Consider the following 21224-nt stretch of genomic DNA (forward strand, 5'->3'; position numbering starts at 1 on the left):
ATGGTTGATAATTGCATCGAAACTGCTGGTTGGCAGATGAAGAAAGTAATCAAAACGATAACCAATAAGAAAATAATACAATAAATAAGAAAAACAAGACCAATATGTAATAAGAAATAAGACAAATACATTTAATGGTCAACCAAACATCAATACGTCCACCCCTTCCGGCAAGGATGTGAAGAGAGAATAGTTTTACCTTTCAAAACACTAGAAATGGGTTTTGCAGCAGAAAGCCTTAGGTTTATATCTCCTTTTCACTCTTGACAGAATATTTTGGATTCTGCATAGCAAACTCGTTGTGGTATCCAGATCTTAAAATAAATTAATGGATTCAAATTTGCACTAGGAGCACAGACTTTAGGGCAGGGGTGTCAAACTCAATTTCATTGAGGGCCACATCAGCATTGCGGTTACCCTCAGGGGGCCGGGTGGGTATGGCCAGGGTGGGTGTGGCCTACTGGGTGGGCGTGGCTAGAGTGCATATGGCCTACTGGGTGGGCGTGGCCAGCTCTACATCGTTCGCATCAAGGGTGCCTATGGGGGCCTGGGCAGGAGTGGGACAGATCTGAGGGTCTCTGGCAGAAGGAGGGTCTCTGGGCCAGGGCCAAGGCAGTGGGGGCCGTTCCCTCACTGTTTCCAGGATGGCTTCGCGGGCCACATGAAACCACTTTGCGGGCCAGATCCAGCCCCCGGGCCTTGTGTTTGACATGTCTGCTTTAGGGAGTCCTTCAATCTCTGGGCTATTGCATGAGTGATAGGAAAGGGGTTGAATAAGCCCCACAGAGTTTCCTCAGTTGTAGCCTTGTTGAGTAGAGTTTGGGGGAAAAATATAGCAGTGTAGCTCTGTCTTTTGACAAGATGTTTTGGAGCCTTCCATCATGTCGGAGCAACTGGTGTTTTCCATTGGTTTAAGCCTTTGTGTCGATCACAGCTTGAATGGCTAACATGTCATCATGGATGTAGCCAGTCCCTGGCTCGTGGAGTGAGTTCAAGGGGTAGAACGTGGGGATGCCGCTGGCCACGTTGGTTTCATTGATGGGCCGCTGGAATGAAGACGAGGATTCCAAGGAACGGAAGGAGGTGGAAACATGACGATTGTTCACTTGATCCAACAAAGTGAAGGTCACCTACGTTTTAAAGAAGGGAGAAATTATGTGCACTATGTTTTGCATATTATATATGTACCAGTTTACACGCACCAGATAAGACAGCTTTGGTCGGGGGTCATGTATCTCCTTGTCTGTAGGTCAGATTGCTTTCTGGGTCTTTCAAAACTGGGCTACCTTAGGGGGTTAAAAATGTGGGGCATGGTTTTAAGGGAGGAGGTCCAGCTGTAGAACCCAGCATTTCAGAGTGCCTCAGGGCACATAAAGCAACATCAAGCTACCAGTTGAGCCCATCCATTGTCATGGGCTTAAGCACAATCAGTACAGATAGGCCTCAACCTTTCTTGCCACAGTTCTTAAATGAATCACTGCAGTTAAGTTACTAATGTGGTTGTTAAGTGAATCTGGCTTCCCCATTGATTTTGCTTGTCAGAAGGTTGCACAACGTCCTGATCACATGACCCCAGGACACTGCAACCGCCATAAATATGAGTCAGTTGCCAAGTGTCTGAATTTTGATCACTCGACCATGGGGATGCTGCAACTGTTTGTAAGTGTGAAAAATGGTCATAAGTCACTTTTTCAGTGGCAGAATAACTTCAAGTAGTCAATAGAATAGAATAGAATAGAATAGAATAGAATAGAATAGAATAGAATAGAATAGAATAGAATAGAATAGAATAGAATAGAATAGAATAGAATAGAATAGAGCTGGAAGGGACCTTGGAGGTCTTCTAGTCCAGCCCCCTTCTCAAGCAGGAGAACCTACACCATCTCAGACAGGAGGTTGTCTAGTCACTTCTTAAAAATTTCCAGTGATGGAGTGCCCATGATTTCTGGGGGTAAACTGTTCCACTGGTTGATTGTCCTCACTGTCAGGAAGTTTCTCCTCAATTCCAGGTTGCTTCTTTCTTTGATCAGTTTCTAGCCATTGTTTCTCGTCCTTCTCTCTAGTGCTTTGGTGAACAACCTGGCCCCCTCTGCCTTGTGGCAGCCCCTCAGATACTGGAACACTGCATCATGTCTTCCTATGTTTTAGCCACCAGGCCGAAATGAACTATTGTAAGTCAAGGACTACCTGTATGCTCATGACAAATGTACATCTCTGTCTTGGCTCCTTAAGTGATGCTGTCAGGATTTGTACCCAATGCTTAGAGCTGCAGAGGTCTGGACGTAAATTTAATTCTAGCAAGGCAGAGTGGCTGTGGACTTTATGGGATGGCACTCTCCCGAAAAGAGTTGGTATGCAACTTGAGAATCCTCTTGAACTTATAGCTGCTGTTTGGCGAACAGGTGGCAGCCACAACCAGGAAAATCAAGGGAGGGAGCTTCCTAGGCCCTGTCCCCCTACCACCAGTTCAGAAGCTCCATACCTTATGTTGGAAAGGCCATTTCAGCTGGAAATCGTATTCTCCTTTCATTATAACCAGGAAGAGCGAAAGGTGAGTTCCAGCTCCGGTTCCGTCTCCGTTCAGGAAAAGCTTCAGGCAGAGCTTGTAGCCATAACGGGTGGTATAAAATGCTGGAGGGGCATGAGGGAGAAAAACACGAGATGCTAAGAGCAGCAAGAACAATAATGCCTACTTGTCTCTTTGATAAACTCTATTACAGGATAGACCAGACAAACTTTTTGAAGGAAATTGGAATCTTCACAGTAATTTGATGGGTGCCTTCACAAGAAGGATTTGCCTGCTCATAAAATGGCAGCTGGGACAATGTACCATTTTGGCCATGTATAACACACAGGACAATTTTGGCCATGGACAAAACTGAAGGCTCTAGGATGCCTTCTACTATTCCAGGGATACTTTGTGGGGTTCAAATGTAACTCTGAAAATAAATAGAATAATAGGAGCTAGTGTTTTTGCTTTCCAGCATCTGTCTTCCTTCCTTCCTTCCTTCCTTCCTTCCTTCCTTCCTTCCTTCCTTCCTTCCTTCCTTCCTTCCTTCCTCCCTCCCTCCCTCCCTCCCTCCCTCCCTCCATCTTTGCTCTTTCCTCCCTTCTCCCCTCCTTCCTTCCTAGGATCTTCAAGCCAGGCGCTACCAACAAAAATGTCTGAAAGGACGCCATAGGGCCTACTTCTGAATGGGGCCATGAATTTGCAACTTTTATAGTCCCAGCAGGATGCACAGGCTGGGCCTTCCTATGTTCCCCCTTAGTGGCAAGCCTACAGTCACAAAACTGTAGTCAGAAAGTCAACCACCAAGCAGGGATCTGAAAAGTGCTGTTTCCTTCAAAGGGCAGCTGGGCTGTTTTTTGGTTTTTTTTCCTTGAGGAGGAAGAAGAAAAGGTTTTGCATCTCATCCAAGAAGCTTCATCAATTCTGATGGTGGGGGAAGGAAAGGTTATATGGGTATATGCATAAATCTGTTTTTTTTAATTTTTTAATTTATTTATTTATTTATTTATTTATTTATTTATTTATTTATTTATTTATTTATTTATTTATTTATTTATTTATTTATTTATTTATTTATTTATTTATTTATTTTTGGGACTTATATGCCGCCCTATCTCCCGAAGGACTCAGGGCGGCTAACAACAATAAAAACAACAATACAAAAGTTAAAAGAAATTAAACAAACAGCCCCAAAATAAATTAGCTAAACAATTAAAAATTAAAACATTTTAAAAACTGGTCGTCAATCCAGGTCAGCCTGATGAAAAAGGAGTGTTTTGAGGCTGCGGCGAAAGGACCGGAGATCCGGGGCCATCCGGAGCTGAAGGGGTAGTTGGTTCCACAGGGCTGGCGCTCCCACAGAGAAGGCCCTCCCCCTGGGGGTCGCCAGCCGACATTGTCTAGCCGACGGCACCCTGAGGAGGCCCTCTCTGTGTGAGCGCACTGGGCGATGGGAAGTCATCCCCGGCAGCAGACGGTCCTGCAAATATCCCGGGCCTAAGCCACGTAGGGCTTTAAAAGTAAGTACCAGCACCTTAAATTTATTTGGTGTATATCGGAGGTCGTGACCCTTTGAGAGCCGTACGCAACAAAATTTCATTTTAATATGTGCCGATGAGTGTACGTTCAAAGTGACAATAAAGTTATTATTCTATTCTATTATTCTGTTCTGATAGGTTCTGATAGGATGGTGGGGGTGCAAGGAGTAATATTGCAAAGAAATACAATCTTTCCATTCCACCCCACCATCCTATCAGAATTATCCTTCCTTTCCCCCCACCCCCCGCCATCCAGATTCAACTGCCGGTACCTATCCTTCCATCCCCACCTCCCCTAGCCATCGGAGCTGATGAAGCTTCTAGGATGAGAAGGAAAATGTTTTCTTCTTCTTACTCAAGGGTGTGTGTGTGTGGAAAAAACAGTCCAGTTGCCTTTTGAAGCAAAAAGCGCCTTTGAGACAACTATGACCTGGATGACTGAGAATCTCCCCAGATATCAAGCAGGGACTTTTGTTCTAAGACAGGGGTGTCAAACTCAATTTCATTGAGGGCCGCATCAGCATTGCCGTTGCCCTCAGGGGACCAGGTGGGTATGGCCAGGGTGGGCGTGGCCTACTGGGTAGGCGTGGCCAGAGTGTGTATGGCCTACTGGGTGGGCGTGGCCAGCTCTACATCGTTCGTATCAAGGGTGCCTATGGGGGCCTGGGCAGGAGTGGGACAGATCTGGGGGTCTCTGGCAGAAGGAGGGTCTCTGGGCCAGGGCCAAGGCAGTGGGGGCCGTTCCCTCACTGTTTCCAGGATGGCTTCGCGGGCCACATGAAACCACTTCGCGGGCCGGATCCGGCCCCCGGGCCTTGTGTTTGACATGTCTGTTCTAAGAAATCATTACCCTCCTTTTCCTTTAATCTCCCTATTTGCTCACTCACGGGGTGAATAAAGGGCAGGCCGTTTGCCCATTTGCGCTTCCCTCATTCGAATCGCCACCCTGGGGATCTTCCAGAGGAAACACCCATCATAGCTGGTTTGCTCCAAGGCCTGGATCCTGGATACCAAGTTGCTGATCATCACATCTTTCAGAGCCAAAAGTGAATCTTGCTGTTCTATCTGGAAAGAATACATGGAAGCACAGAAGAGGATACAGTGAGATTCCATGAAAGAGGAAGAGAATAGTGATACCTTAAATTAAATTAAATTAAATTAAATTGATACCTTCAATCAATTAAATTCAGTAACCTGATATTTTATTACTTCATGGTCACAAGTGAATGATTAATCAATATAGAAGAGAAAAAGAATAAAGAATAATCTTTTTTTCACACTGCCCCCTTATCCTTTACAATTTCTGCAGCTGGGATCACACAGCCTGCCCAACCATAATATCTTTTAGTCAATTGCACATTATTCAGTAAAGCCATGGTTGCACAAGGATGAGCAACTATGGACCCTTTACAACCTGTGGACTTCAACTTCCAGAATTCCTGAGCCAGCCATGTTGAACTCCACAGCTCATAAATGGGGCGTAATATATTTTTTTCTTCACAGTGCCCCCTTATCCTTTACAATTTCGGCAGCTGGGTTACACAGCCTGCCCAACCGTAATATATTTTAGCCAATTGCAGTTTATTCAATAAAGCAATGGTTGCAGTGACTATGGCTTAGCACAGGGATGAGCAATTGTGGACCCTTTACCAACCTGTGGACTTTAACTCCCAGAATTCCTGAGTCAGCCATGTTGAAGTCCACAGGTCATAAAGGGACCATAGTTGCTCACCTCTGGCTTAGCACAAAGAATGAAACCAGCTTCAGTGTTAACCCAGTTATCTGGTTTCCCCCATTAATTTTGCTTGTTGGAAGCTGGCTGGGAAGGTCACAAATGGCAACCACATAAGCTTGACCTTGAGATGCCGCAACCATCATAAATACCTGCTGGTTGCAAAATGTCCATGTTTTCATCATGTGACTATGCTACAATAGTCTTAAATGCGTTCACCAGTTATAAGCAGTGCTTTTTTGTCATAGAAAGCACTGGAACGGAGTTCTGGCACCTTTTTTCGACGGATTTTCCAAGTTTTAAAAGTAACTTATGAAAATTTGATGTCTGGTCCATGTGGACTTGAATCGCTCTGTCGAGCGTAGCAAGTCAGTGGCAAAATCATTAAAATGGTGCATGCGGGCTGCTTGTGTGTCGAGTCCGATGCATGTGTACTTCGTCCGCGCTGGTTGTGATGGCACTGCTTGGCTTGTGATTGGCCGTGTGGTCTCACGCTGAGTGCTTGCTGCGGGCAGCGACCGTTATGTTTCGTTACACACCACTGATGAATGAGATGTGAGTTCTGGCACTTTTTCTTACAAAAAAAGCACTGGTTATAAGTAACTTTTTCCAGTGCCATTGTAACTTTGAATGGCCACTGAATGAAAGATTGTAGATTGAGGACTATCTATAACAGGAGTGGGGAATGATGGCCCTTCAATGCCTTGTGGACTTCAAATCCCAGAATTCCTGAGCCAGCCACAAGTTATAAAGGAGCCATTGTCCCCCACCTCTGATCTATAAGTTCTCACTGGAGACATTTTATTTTTTTTTCAAAAGTAAAGGTAAAGTTTCCCCCTTTTCATTTTAGCATGAACTACAGGTAGTCCTTTACTTATGACTATAAGGTAAAGGTAAAGGTTCCCCCACACATGCGTGCTAGTCGTTTCCGACTCTAGGGGCCGGTGCTCATCTCCATTTCAAAGCCGAAGAGCCAGCGCTTGTCCGAGGACGTCTCCGTGGTCATGTGGCCGGCATGACTAGACGCCAAAGGCGCATGGAACGCTGTTACCTTCCCACCGTAGTGGTCCCTATTTTTCTACTTGCATTTTTACGTGCTTTCGAACTGCTAGGTTGGCAGGAGCTGGGACGAGTAACAGGTGCTCACTCTGTTACGCGGCACTCGGGATTTGACCCGCCAAACTGCCAACCTTCTGATCGACAGGCTCAGCGTCCTAACCCACTGAGCCACCACGTCCTCCCCCTTTTTTCCCCCCAAAAAAGCATCAACTTAATCTTTCCAAAGGGCATCTCTTACTTTCTCCTCCAGACAGAGGATTCTGGCCAGAGCTTCTCCAAGCCTGACCTCAGGGGCCTCTTCTTTTCTGCCCAGCTCCCGACTTAGAACCGAGACAATGTTCTCCAAGGTCTTCTGCCGGGTTTCCAGCTCAGCCACCTGCTGCCTGATTTTCAGGTTAGGTCTCAGCTGCTCCAGCAGATGGTCCAGGGGGAAGTCCAGACTCACAAACTGGGGCAGAGTGTTACGAAGCAGCGGATGCTGGGGTGGCATGATTCCTTCCCCTTGTCCACCGTTAAGGGAAGTCTGTTAAAAAGGGAAGTCAAACAACGACATCGGTCATCTAGAGCAGAGGCCCATAAACTTTCCAGAGTTGCAGACTGACATTGGGGACAGGGGTGGGGGCAATGGTGGGCTTCAGGCAGTTTGCACCAGTTTGGCAGAACCGGGAGCTAATTTTTTGTTGCCCAGACCCAGAATGGACTTCCAGAAGCGGCATTCACACAGAGATGGTTGTTCACATATTTGAATTCCACCACTTGTGGGGGGGGGCGGGAAAGAGAGAGGGGATGTGTCACGTCCCTGCCAGAACACTGCCATTCTGGAGGGAGCTGTATCTGCCTGGGAATTGGGGAAGGGGGAATGAGCCCTCAGGGCCATCTAGTTTGACTCCTGTCTGGCTAACTCCTGCCTGCTAGCAAGGTCCCAGCGCCAGAGAACGGCTCGTTATCACCTTTTCGGCTTGAAGTTCTCACAACATATTCACGCCAGCAGATTGGTTCCTGATGGACTGGGGCATTGGGGTGGGGCATGGACAATGGAAAATTTAGCTCAACGTTTTTGCACAGGAACTTCAGATTCTGCCTGACTACTCTGCAATCACTTTCTCTCAGTAAAATATCCTTTTGTTTCAAGAGTCGTGCTTTCCTGAGAAATACACATACTTATACATACACATACACATAAACACACATATATACACATGCATATACACAGGGCATTTTTTTTTTGTCATAGAATGCACCGGAACGGAGTTCCAGCACCTTTTTCCGATGTCTTTTCCAGAGTTGCGTTCTTTTCCTATTGTTTCCCTTCCTAACCACATTTTTTTTATTTAATTCCATTTATATCCCGCCCTTCTCCGAAGACTCAGGGCGGCTTACAAGCTTAGCAGTAGCCTTCATTCTATGTATATGCCTGCTTATTAGGGCTTTCACCCCCCCCCCAAGCGGCATTATTACAAAGTCAGCTTATTAGGGCTTTCACACCCCCCCCAAGCGGCATTATTACAAAGTCAGCTTAATTGCCCCCAACAATCTGGGTCCTCATTTTACCTACCTCGGAAGGATGGAAGGCTGAGTCAACCTTGAGCCTGGTGGGATGCGAACCTGCACTAATTGCAGGCAGCTGGTGTTACTTAAGGAGGCATTAGCCCACTGCTCCACCAAGGCTCTTTGTTTTTGAAAATGCCCCACTGGCGGAACGGTGTGAGTGGGGTCCCCTCTGGCGCTGTCTGCCTCCTCTAGGAGGAGCCATGAGGTGCCAGAGCACCAAAGCCAGAGCGTGGCTTGATTGGCTGGTCGGACCCATGTGGTGTGGAAGCCGATGGTGGCGGTGGGAGACACATAAACGTGGAGGCCATCTTTCCCGACAGGGTGAGCGAGCCTTTTGCCTTCCCTTACAGAAGGTGGGGTGTGAGGTTAAAAAGAGGCGAAGCGAGAGGAAAGAAAGGTGGCAGGCATGGAAGCTTGCCCAGCTTTGCTTCTTTCAGTTCCTTGGGTAGTTTGAAGGCTGGGATATCTACGAAAATGTCTTTTTAGTCTTTTATACTTTATATTCAATCTGCAGAGGGGAAGAACAAGAATAAAGCCAATGTCTTGTGATTTGGAGGTATTACTATTATTAATAATATATATTAATTATGTATTGGTCAGATGTAAAGGTAGACCTACAGTATGAGGTTTAATCAGATCTATGGATTACATTGGGTTTAACTGAAAGGTAAATTAAAAGTAATCTGTTCACTGACAAAGTTGCAACTTTAATTTGTTTCAAGTCAATATCCATATTAAACTCCAGATGTAAATTTTTCCACCTTGTTTGACAACTTCCTAAAAATAATTCAATCTTTTACAAGCAAATTTTGTTGTATTGGGCCAATTTCATTCCACATAGAAAACTGACATTTCCACTCATTAAACTAAATGGGTATGCCAGTGGTAAATGTCCCAAAAGATTAATAAAATGCCTTCTTGTAATTTAAAGCCACACAGTGCATGGTAACATTAATAGTATTAACTTACCTTGAACAAAATCCTAGTCTTTTAGATACACTAAAAATTGAAGGTGTTTTTTTTTCAACTACAAAGATAAACATTGTAGGGTAGGCAAGGAGGGTTGTATGACGTGTGTGAGTTCCAGCACTTTTTTTTTTTACAAAAAAAAAGCACTGCATATACATATGTATAGTCCTCGACTTACAACAGTTCATTTAGTGACCATTTGAAATTAGATGCCAGTGAAAAAAGTGACTTAAGACTGTTTTTCACACTAACAACTGTTGCAGTATGCCGAGGGTCACATGATCAAAATTCAGAGGCTTGGCAATTGACTCATATTTATGACGGTTGCAGTATCCTAGGGCCATGTGATCCCCTTTTGTAAACTTCTGACAAGCAAAGTCAATGGGGAAGGCAGATTCACTTAACAGTTGTGTTATTGACTTAACACCTGCATTGATTCCCTTAACAACTATGGCAAGGAAAGTCGTAAAATGGGGCAAATCTCACTTAACAAATATCTCAGCAACAGAAACTTTGAGCTCAATTGTGGTTGTAAGTTGAGGACTACCTGTATATGCCAGGTATTGAAGATATTTGCAAAAAAAATTAAATCAATGTCATTCATTATTATCAATACGAGTCATAGGTCAGAGACTACCTGTAAACACATACATATACACATTAACACAATAATTGTAAAACATGAAAAAATGAAACCCACCTTGTCAAAATGGATGAGTGGCTCTATTTCTTTCTCTTTCAGACTTTCAGAAGAGGTCGTTCTGCTGCAGCTGGAGAAGCAAAACAAATTGTGTCAGATAACCTAAAGAGATCAAAACATCCAAGTGATAGTATTCTCTGCTACACTCTCTGAAAGTGAAAGTTGGACTTCAGAGAAACAGGATGGGAAGAATATTAACACCTCTGAACTTTGGTATTAGATAAGACTCCTCAGACAGCCAAAAATAGATAAATAAACCAGTAGATCATTAAACAAATCAAACCATGGACAGCCAAAAATAGATAAATAAACCAGTGGATCATTAAACAAACCAACTTAAGAGTTCTTCCTTGAGGCACAAATGACCAGGCTCACATGATTCTACTTTGGACTCAAGATACAAAGACCCAACTCTTTGGAGAAAGCTCTGATGCTGGAAACAATGGAAGGAAAGTGAAGAACAGGACAACAGAAGGACTCAGTTGCAGTGCCAATGGGTGCAATCATTGGAAGACCTGAAAGACCAGATGAAGGATTGTCGCGTCGAGCGACCGATCAGGGTTCCGGCCTCAACTCTTAGAGCCCCGTAACAGGGGTGAGAATTTAGAGGGACCCTCGCAAGGGTGAACACCTTGAATATGGAAGGATTTTGCCCTTTGCCACCGACCCAGTGTGCCGGACGTTCCGACGGTCACACTTGGGAACTGCGATAGCACAGGAACAGAATCCTAGGACAAACTGAGGCACCAACACAAGTTTGTTCAAGGTGAGAGAGCACAGAGTGCCCGGGGTGGATGGTGTTGCCCCCCGAACAGCTTTGCACAGCACTCTTTTATTGAGCAGTTTCACCAGGGAGGGGGAAGTACACACATGAGGAATTAACATATGGAAGGTCATAGGAAAACATAGCTCATTGCATACAACTGCTAATGAAGAGGGCAAGGGTCATCACAGGAAACAATAAAGCATAACTTATCGTATACAAATGCTAACAGAGAAGACAAGGGTTATCACAGGAAGGCATAACTTGAGGCAAGGACAATTACAGGAGACAGGAAGCCATATCTTGAGGCAAGGGCAATTACAGGAGACAAGTCTTGTTATATACAATTGTAAATGGAGGAGGCAGAGGTATTTGTTGTATACAATTGTAAATGGAGGAGGCAGAGGTTTTATCACCAGAGACAGGAATGCAGAACTTTACAATTGTAAATGGAGGAGGCAGAGGTATTATCACCAGAGACAGGAATGCAGAACTTTACAACTTTCAATATAGAAGGCAAAAAGGTCTTTGGGAGTCTAGGATAACTACAAAGGATAGATTATCATGGAGAGAATCCATGTATGTGGATTTTGCTTTCATCCAGTTTTTCCAAATCACAAGTTTTATTGCAGGATTTCTCCATAAAGTCAATTTAGCACGGGGAAAAAAGGATTGAATCTGTTTTATTAGATATTCCATTTGATAGCTTTGTAACTGGTTGTTGTGATTCAGGGCCAGCCTGTGGGTCCGGCAGCCAGCTCGGATGTCTCGGATGACTCAGACGAGGGGGAGGAGGAGGGTGTTGAAGACGAACTTGCTGATGATGGCTTGGAGGCTTCGCAGAGCCCCCAGCCAGGGCCCTCTTCTCAGCTGCGCGAGCCCGACAGTGCGGATGATGATGACCCACAGCTGGCCCTGTTCAAGGACGCCCGACGCAGGAGGCAGTCAAGCAGGAACAAGCAGAGAAAGGCTGTGGGACTCCTCGGAAGGAGGCACAGGGAGGCCACGCCCTGAACTCTAAATAAAGGGAGTGTTTGGGGAAGGGCTGGTTGCTGAAAGCAACCGCTCCGTTTGAGGATCACAGTTCCAGTGTTTTGTTTCTTGTTCTGTTGTTTGTGTAATAAATCTTGGCAGACGCCTTCCAGCTTCAGACGCTCTCCAGCCTCTGCCGTTTGTACAGGGGTTGCCTTTCTGCAAGGCCGGTAGCAGGCTGGTTCAGAACACTGGTATTGTTTCCAGAGATACTAGAATTCTACTGTATTTAGATCCTAATATGTTCACTGTTTAAGGATGCTATTTAGGGATATACTAAAGATGCCTAAATCGGAAAGTTAATACCAAACATGGACTTCCAATATTTAATAATTGACAATAGCTAAGCTTGAGGATATAACTGCAGATTCAGAAAACCGAATCCTTTCTCATTCATTGGTAATTGCATTTTCTGTAAAGATATTCTCAGAACTGAAAACCCCGTAAAAATTTTCTAAAATTTCCAAGTCATTGCAAGAGTGAGATGGGCAGTACCTAAATTTGATAAAATAATCTCTTTCTTTTCCTTTCTTTCTTTCTTTCCTTCCTTCCTTCCTTCCTTCCTTCCTTCCTTCCTTCCTTCCTTCCTTCCTTCCTTCCTTCCTTCCTTCTTTCTTTCTTTCTTTCTTTCTTTCTTTCTTTCTTTCTTTCTTTCTTTCTTTCTTTCTTTCTTCCTTCCTTCCTTCCTTCTTTTCTTTCTTTTTTCTTTTCTTTCCTTCCTCCCTCCCTCCCTCCCTCTTTCTTTCTTTCTTTCTTTCTTTCTTTCTTTCTTTCTTTCTTTCTTTCTTTTTTCTTTCTTTCTTTCTTTTTTCTTTTTTCTTATTTTTCTTCCTTCTTTCCTCCCTCCCTCCCTGCAACAGCCCTCTTCTACTAATTCCCAATTGCAAAATGCGCAACATAAATTTAAGAAATAAAAATAAATAAAACAACCACCTTGCTTAGCAACAGAAATTCTGGCCCCAGTTGAGGTCTTAAGGTGAGGCCCTAGCCATAGGGACTAAATAATTTCATTAATACCTTTAAAATGACCATCTCAGCAGTACTGCACAACTCTGACTCTTTCCTTGAATGAGATGCATTTTCTTCTATTTAATAAGACAACAGTCCGAGTCCTTTGGATTTCCCCCAAATTTCTGTCTGTCACATAATCACATGTCTGTTTCTTCTCCCTCCCCAGATGTCTCAGGCATTTTTCCTCTCTTTAGGTCACCAGATGATACCATATTTGGGGGAGGAGGGGAAATTTTTCAGCAGTCAGAACAAGACTTTTCAGGAAACCCCCCCAGGGTAAAATGTGTGGTGAGTTCTTCAAAAGATATTAGTGGAGTATTTTTGGATGTTGGAAGGAAGAATGATCTGATGCACAAGGTGACCCAGGTGTCTATGGATATTCTCAGTCATCCAGGTCATAGTTGTCCCAAAGATGCCTTTACCAAAAGACAACTGGAGTTTCTTGGGGGGTTTTTTCTTTGAAAACATTTCATTTTTCACTCAAGAAGCTTCTTGGGTGTTAAAACTGAAGAAACTTCTTGGATGAGAAGCAAAACTTTTTTAAAGAAAAAAACTAAGAAAGTCCAGTTGCCTTTCGGGGAAAAAAGCACCTTTGGGACAAGATGACCCAGAGGGTCTTCTCAGATGCCAGGGCAAAAGAGAGTTATTTCTAGAGGTTCTAGGTGACACGATAGCAGTGTTCCAATATCTCAGGGGCTGCCACAAAGAAGAGGGAGCCAAGCTATTCTCCAAAGCCTCTGAAAGCAGGACACGAAGCAACGGATGGAAACTAGTCAAGGAGAGAAGCAACCTAGAACTAAGGAGAAACTTCCTGACAGTTAGAACAATTAACCAGTGGAACAACCTGCCTCGAGAAGTGGTGAATGCTCCAACACTGGAAGTTTTTAAGAAGAGACTGGACAGCCATTTGCCTGAAATGGTATAAGGTTTCCTGCCTGAGCAGGGGGTTGGACTAGATGACCTCCAAGGTCCCTTCCAACTTTATTATTATTATTATTATTATTATTATTATTATTATTATTATTATTATTATTATTATTATTATTATTATTATTATTATTATTATTATTATTAGAGACCTCTCAAAAGCATGTGTAACGTCTCCCCAATCCAGACAACACCATCACTCCATTTGGGGTGAAGACTATCTAGAACAAGCATGCTGCATTTTTGAGGCTCTTGGATGACTCATTTTTCAGGCTCCTAGATGCCTCACTTTGAAAGGAAAGGGATTTTTCTCCTCCACTTTTGACCTTATCTTCCAATTCCTCTGCTCTGCTATAAAGTGTTAAGAGGATAGAGTTGACGGTCACTAAATCCCAGCCTAGGTGGGAACTGGATGAAAAGTGCCAGGAAATTTTGAGAGCTGTGGTTTCAAAACATTAGAAGGGTTTGGAGAAGATTGGAGTTGTGTTGCATCTACCTGGTATTTCAGGTGAAAGAATTGCTGAAATGGTATAGGGTTTCCTGCCTGAGCAGGGGGTTGGACTAGATGACCTCCAAGGTCCCTTCCAACTTCATCATCATCATCATCATCATCATCATCATCATCATCATTATTATTATTATTATTATTATTATTATTATTATTATTATTATTATTATTATTATTATTATTATTATTATTATTATTTAGGAAATCCCAAAGCTTGGGGCTCATCCAGGACATCAGAAAAACATCACAGAATGAGAATGATGTGGCAAACCATTTCTATATTCTTGCCAACTCACTCACTCACTCACTCACTCACTCACTCAGACAGACACGAACACAACAGCAAGGCAAATTAGCCTAGTGGTTAAGGCACCTGGCTGGAAAGCAAAAGAGTATGAATTCTAGTCCTGCCTTAGACATGAAAGCCAACTGGGTGACCTTGGGCCAATCCCTGTCACTCAGTCCAACTCACCTAACAGGGCATGGGGAAAATAGGAGGAGGAAGGTGCGTTAGTCTAGCTCAGAGGTAGGCAACCGCGGCTCTTTTATGACTCATGGACTTCAACTCCCAGAATTCCTGCTGGCTCAGGAATTCTGGGAGTTGAAGTTTATGAGTCATAAAAGAGCCAAGGTTGCCTACCCCTGGTCTAGCTTAATGAAAAGAAGGACTGGGGGTGTGTGTGACATGATAGAAGTGTTCCAATATCTCGGGTTACCACAAAGAAGAGGGAGTCAAGCTATTCTCCAAAGCATCTGAGGGCAGGACAAGAAGCAATGGATGGAAACTAATCAAGGAGAGAAGCAACCTAGAACTAAGGAGAAATTTCTGGACTGCTAGAACAATTACTCAGTGGAACAACCTGCCTCCAGAAGCTGTGAATGCTCCAACACTGGAAGTTTTTAAGAAGAGACTGGGCAGCCATTTGTCCGAAATGGCATAGGATTTCCTGCCTGAGCAGGGGGTTGGACTAGATGACCTCCAAGGTCCCTTCCAACTCTGTTATTCTATTCTGTTCTAACTTAGATATGTTTGCCATCTTGAAACATTTGTAAAAATAATACAAACGGAATAATAATCTAAATAAATAAATAAAGCACAAAACCATCCAAGTTGGGCTCATCCTGAAGCTGAATTTGTTTCAGTAAATTCTTCCCCCAAAACCCTTTTAATGTGCAAACTAACATGCCTCGATGCCCCTGAGATATTTACGGGGATGTTCCAGATTAACATGCCACATGCAGTTAGGTTTTTTTTTAACAGAAGACTCTAATTTTCTGATCACTGATCTTGCACACAAAATGGCAAGAGTTTCGAATTATTTACATATATGAAACCAAAAAAAAAAACCAACCACAAGCAAACATCTGAAAGGGATTATAATAGAATCTGTCTGCATCTCTGTGATGAACAGGAAACAAAGACTTTCATTCTATACCCTGTGCTTCAATCGGTTCACCAGTTAAGGAACATCTGGGTCACGAGAAACAACTCTTTTGTGAATGGAAATTATTGTTCAGGCAGTTTTCATTCTTTGTTTTTATTTTATTTCCTGGTTTCCTTATTATAAACCCATATATAAATTATACATATGTATATAGATGTAATTACAACAGCTGTAATTAATATGCGCTTATAACTAAGTGCAGGACATAGATTAAAACAACATATTGCAATAATTTAGAGAGCATTTCTAAAATAAAAGCTCCATGTCTACATCTACTATCCATCCATCCATCCATCCATCCATCCATCCATCCATCCATCCATCCATCCATCCATCTATCTATCTATCTATCTATCTATCTATCTATCTATCTATCTATCTATCTATCTATCTATCTATCTATCTATCTATCCAACCACCCATCTTATACCAAGCTCTGGACTGCTTCCAACCAAGAATTAAAACAACATAAAAACCATATAAAAGCATTACAACCATGAACATTAAAAGCAAACAAGCAAACACAATCCTTTAGAAGGCCACCAAATTGGGGAAAAAAACAACTCACTGTAGTCCCACTATATTGAAAATAACAGGAAAGTTTTTATTTAAAAGCAACTTCACAAGGGCCAACAACAACCAAGCATTTCAGGTGCGCTTCTAAACTATACTCATCACTTGTGGGTAGGGAGAGAAAGAAGAAAAGGATTCTGCAGCTGCAGAAATATTCTTTATCTCATCCAAGGTTTGGCAACTTTAAAATGTATGGACTTCACCTCCCAGAATTCCTCAGCCAGCTTTGTCTGAGGAATTCTGGGAGTTGAAGTCCCCATGTCTTAAAGTGGCCACGTTTGGAGGCCTCTGTTCCAGACTGAGTCCCAGTAATGTAACATATTCTAGGACTCAGCATTCCTGCTCCTAAAAGTGCTGATATCCAGTCTCCTGCTTCTGTCATCTCTTTAATATAAATCTTGTTATAATGTTATAAATCCTCCCCCATCACATTTTAAAAAAAACAACCATTTTGACCATCACAGATACATACCTCATTTTTGGCTGCTCAGACCCTCAGTTGCTCAACATCTCTCTTTCTCTTTCTGAAATTTTATAAGTTTCCAGACAAAGCCAAGACTAACCTTTTCCTCTCTTATAAAGATGCAGTCAGAGTAAAGAGTGGGGGTTAAGACTGCCTACCAGTGGAAGCTGCAATGGGTGGGGGAATCCCAACCTTGGGGCAGAGGAAGTCAAGTTTTCAAAAGATAAAATTCTTTAAGCTCAAAACTGAAAATAAAAGCTCATTTGGGCATAACATTTGTTCAGCTATTGCCAGACCACATAAGCTTTCATGTGGAGGTCACACTTTCCTAATTTGGACAGGAATAACAGTGACATACAGGAAGACTTTCTCTTGTCCCATTTTTCTTTTAAAAAAAATAAAATGTTTTTGGTTCTTCATGACCTCATGGAGATCATTTGATCAGGACTGTCTGGTAGGACCTGCTTGCTTAGTCCTTCCAAATCCATCTTTTGGATTTAGCCATCTAACCATCCTGCTTTCTGTCACCCGCTCTTTTTGAAAAAAACTGTCTTTGATTTCTTCAAATTTCAAGGTCTGCTCTAATGGCAAGACAGGCAGTCCTTGAATTACGACCTCAATTGAGTCCAAAAATTTCTGTTGCTAAGCAAGACATTAAATGAGCTTTGCCCCATTTTACGACCTTTCTTGCCACCGTGAAACATGGTTGTTAAGGGAACCTGGCTTCCCCACTGACTTTTCTTGTCCAAAGGTCACAAAAGGGGATCACAATGACACACACACACCCCCGGGATACTGCAAAGATCATAAATATGAGTCAGTTGACATGCATCCAAATTTTGATCGGGTGCCCATGGAGATGCTGCAACAGTTCTAAGTGTGAAAACTGCTCATAAATCATTCTTTTTAGTGCCATTGTAACTGTAAATGGTCACTAAAGAAACGGTTGTAAGTTAAGGACTACCTGTATTATGGACCTGGAATGTCTACGCCATAAGCTTCACTGTTAGTGCTTCCAGACAGCGCTGTAATTTTACTTCAGCTATGAATCTATGATTTGATGTTTCTCCTGGTCCAAACTCTCCAACTCATTTCTCCATGTATTCAAAGCCATCAAATTTTAATTGGTCCAGCCTTGCCAGCGGTTGATGTTTTGCAGCCCAAATATTATAACTGAGACACCACAGCCCTGGCAGTAGATACTTAACTGCCCCTGGGATGTTTCTGCATTTTAATCCTTTGTCTACATCTGTCTTCATCTCCTACCTAGTAACAGATGTTTTGTTTAATACATGGATACTAGGATACTAAGATACTAGAATAACTGAGATTTAATTTAACTGTATCAACAGGCAGTACCAACCCAAGTAGATGGTGAAGAAATTGAAGTACAGTTAGTCCTTAACTTTTGACTGTAATGGAGCCAACCCATCATGGTCATAAGTCATGACAGTTCTAATGTGACCAAGCTGATTCTACAATCTTTTCCACAGCGGTCATTAAGAGAAGGATAGAAGGATAGATGAGGGGGGATAGATGGGGAACTCATCAAATTTGCAGATGACACCGAACTGGCAGAAGATAGGCTTAAGATACAGAAGGAACTTGACAGACTTGAACATTGGGCGCTATCTAACAAAATGAAATTCAATGGTGAAAAAAGTAAGGTTCTACATTTAAGCAAGAAAAACGAAATGCATAGGTACGGTATAGGTGGTACCTTGCTCAATAGTAGTAACTGTGAGAGGGATCTCGGAGTCCCAGTGGACAAGATTTAAGGTGCTGGTACTTACCTTTAAAGCCCTACATGGCTTAGGCCCAGGATATTTGCAGGACCGTCTGCTACCGGGGACGACTTCCCATCGCCCAGTGCGCTCACACAGAGAGGGCCTCCTCAGGGTGCTGTCGGCCAGACAATGTCGGCTGGCGACCCCCAGGGGGAGGGCCTTCTCTGTGGGAGCACCAGCCCTTTGGAACCAACTCCCCCTTGAGCTTTGGATGGCCCCGGACCTCCGGTCGTTTCTCCGCAACCTCAAAACTTTTTTCTTCCATCAGGCTGACCTGGATTGATGATGGGTTTTTAAATATGTTTTAATTTTTAACTGTGTAGTTAATTTATTTTGGGGCTGTTATTTAATTCTTTTTTAATTTTTGTATTGTTGTTTTTTATTGTTGTTAGCCGCCCTGAGTCCTTCGGGAGATAGGGCGGCATATAAGTGCCAAAAATAAATAAATAAATAAATAACTTAAATATGAACCAGCAGTGTGCTGCAGCTGCCAAAAAAGCCAACACAGTGGTAGGCTGCATTAACAGAGGGATAGAATCAAGATCATGTGAAGTTTTAATACTACTTTACAATGCCTTGGTAAGGCCACACTTGGAATACTGCATCCAGTTTTGGTCACCATGATGTAAAAAAGATGTTGAGACTCTAGAAAGAGTACAGAGAAGAGCAACAAAGATGATTAGGGGACTGGAGGCTAAAACATATACTGTAAGGAATAGTTGCTGGAGTTGGGTATGCCTAGTTTAATGAAGAGAAGGGTGAGGGGTGACATGATAGCAGTGTTCAAATATCTCAGGGGTTGCCACAAAGAAGAGGGAGTCAACCTATTCTCCAACATTATTGTTGTTGTTGTTGTTGTTATTATTGTTGTTGTTGTTGTTACTATTATTATTATTATTATTATTATTATTATTATTATTATTATTATTATTATTATTATTATTATTATTATTATTATTATTATTATTATTATTATTATTATAGCACCTGAAGGCAGGACAAGAAGCAATGGATGGAAACTAATCAAGGATAGAAGCATCCTAGAACTAAGGAGAAATTTTTACTGACAGAGCAATTAATTAGTGGAAGAATTTTCCTCCAGAAGTTGTGAATGCTCCAAAACTGGAATTTTTAAAGAAGAGATTGAACAACCATTTGTCAGTATAGGGCTTCCTGCCTGAGCAGGGGGTTGGATTGGAAGACCTCCAAGGTCCCTTCCAACTCCGTCATTCTGTTCTATTATGTTGAATGTGGCTCTCTGATCCTCTCAGAACCAAGGAAAGCCCAAAAGATCTGCCACATTCTATTTTTCTTTCTTTCTGCCTGTGCAATTTTTCAAAAGAATGTGCTTCCAGTGTTGGGGGACTTGCAATTCTACCTATTGGAAGAAACAGCTAGAGGTTCTGTCAGTAAGAACTAGGAGATTACAAGTTCTCCACTGTCGCTTTCTGCAATGATGAGAGATTCTCTTCCTTCTAATAGAAGTGCAAGATGAAGTCGCAGATCCTGCAGCTCAGCGTCTCCTTTCGCTCACAGCTCTTCTTTATTGGAAAATACCTGGGAGAACACATTCCTTGGCATGCTTGCTCAGAAGTTTAAATCCCAGGGTTTCCAGAGCAAATGACTCCCATTGTTCTTGTAACGCTGGGAGCAGCAAAAATCCCCTTTCTTTCACATCAGACAGAAAGGAAATGAAGTAAGTGTCCCGGGGCCCCCATCTCTGCCCACATCAATGTGTACTGACTATGTTGGCCTATGTAGATAAATACATGATAAATTTAGGATAGGTAAATAGATCATTTCCCTAGGCAGATAAAAAGACAAACAATTCTATTGTCTGTCTGTCCTGTCTCTCTCCTATCTGTCTGTCTCTATCTGTCTGTCTGTCTCTATCTGTCTGTCTGTCTGTCTGTCTGTCTGTCTATCTATCTATCTATCTATCTATCTATCTATCTATCTATCTATCTATCTATCTATCTATCTATCTATCTATCTACTATTATATTATCTATCTATCATCAATCTATCATCCTATCATATCTTTCTATCTAACATATCTATCATTTGTCTATTATTCTATCTATCTATCTATCTATCTATCTATCTATCTATCTATCTATCTATCTATCTATCTATCTATCTATCTATCTATCTACTATTATATTATCTATATCATCAATCTATCATCATCTATCATATCTTTCTAACATATCTATCATCTATCTATCATTTGTCTATTCTATCTCTATCTATCTATCTATCTATCTATCTATCTATCTATCTATCTATCTATCTATCTATCTATCTATCTATCTATCTATCTATCTATCTGTCTCGTATTGTCTGTCTGTCTGTCTGTCTGTCTGTCTGTCTCTATCTATCTATCTATCTATCTATCTATCTATCTATCTATCTATCTATCTATCTATCTACTATTATATCATCTATCTATCTATCATCTATCATATCTTTCTATCATCTGTCATATCTACCATCTATTTATCATTTGTCTGTCTATTATTTTATCTATCTATCTATCTATCTATCTATCTATCTATCATTTATCTATCTATCATCTATCATATCTTTCTATCATCTAACTATCATGTCTGTCTGTCTGTCTGTCTGTCTATCTGATAGCAGTGTTCCAATATCTC

General features: G+C 42.2%; 1 protein-coding gene across 1 annotated transcript; it reads right to left on the reverse strand.

Annotated features, from left to right (window-relative positions):
- Positions 1-141: 141 nt before the first annotated feature.
- On the reverse strand, positions 142-16869 carry LOC308662406 (TNF receptor-associated factor 1-like). Its single transcript, XM_081318173.1, has 6 exons — positions 16790-16869; positions 10059-10128; positions 7077-7361; positions 4935-5112; positions 2483-2631; positions 142-1130 (listed from the first exon to the last, which is right to left on the reverse strand). The coding sequence occupies exons 1-6, from the start codon at positions 16792-16794 to the stop codon at positions 912-914; spliced, it is 906 nt and encodes a 301-aa protein (XP_081174299.1). The 5' UTR covers positions 16795-16869; the 3' UTR covers positions 142-911.
- Positions 16870-21224: the final 4355 nt, after the last annotated feature.

The sequence above is a fragment of the Vipera berus genome (genome assembly GCF_964194415.1).
Source record: "Vipera berus genome assembly, chromosome: 2".
Classification (NCBI taxonomy): Eukaryota; Metazoa; Chordata; class Lepidosauria; order Squamata; family Viperidae; genus Vipera; species Vipera berus.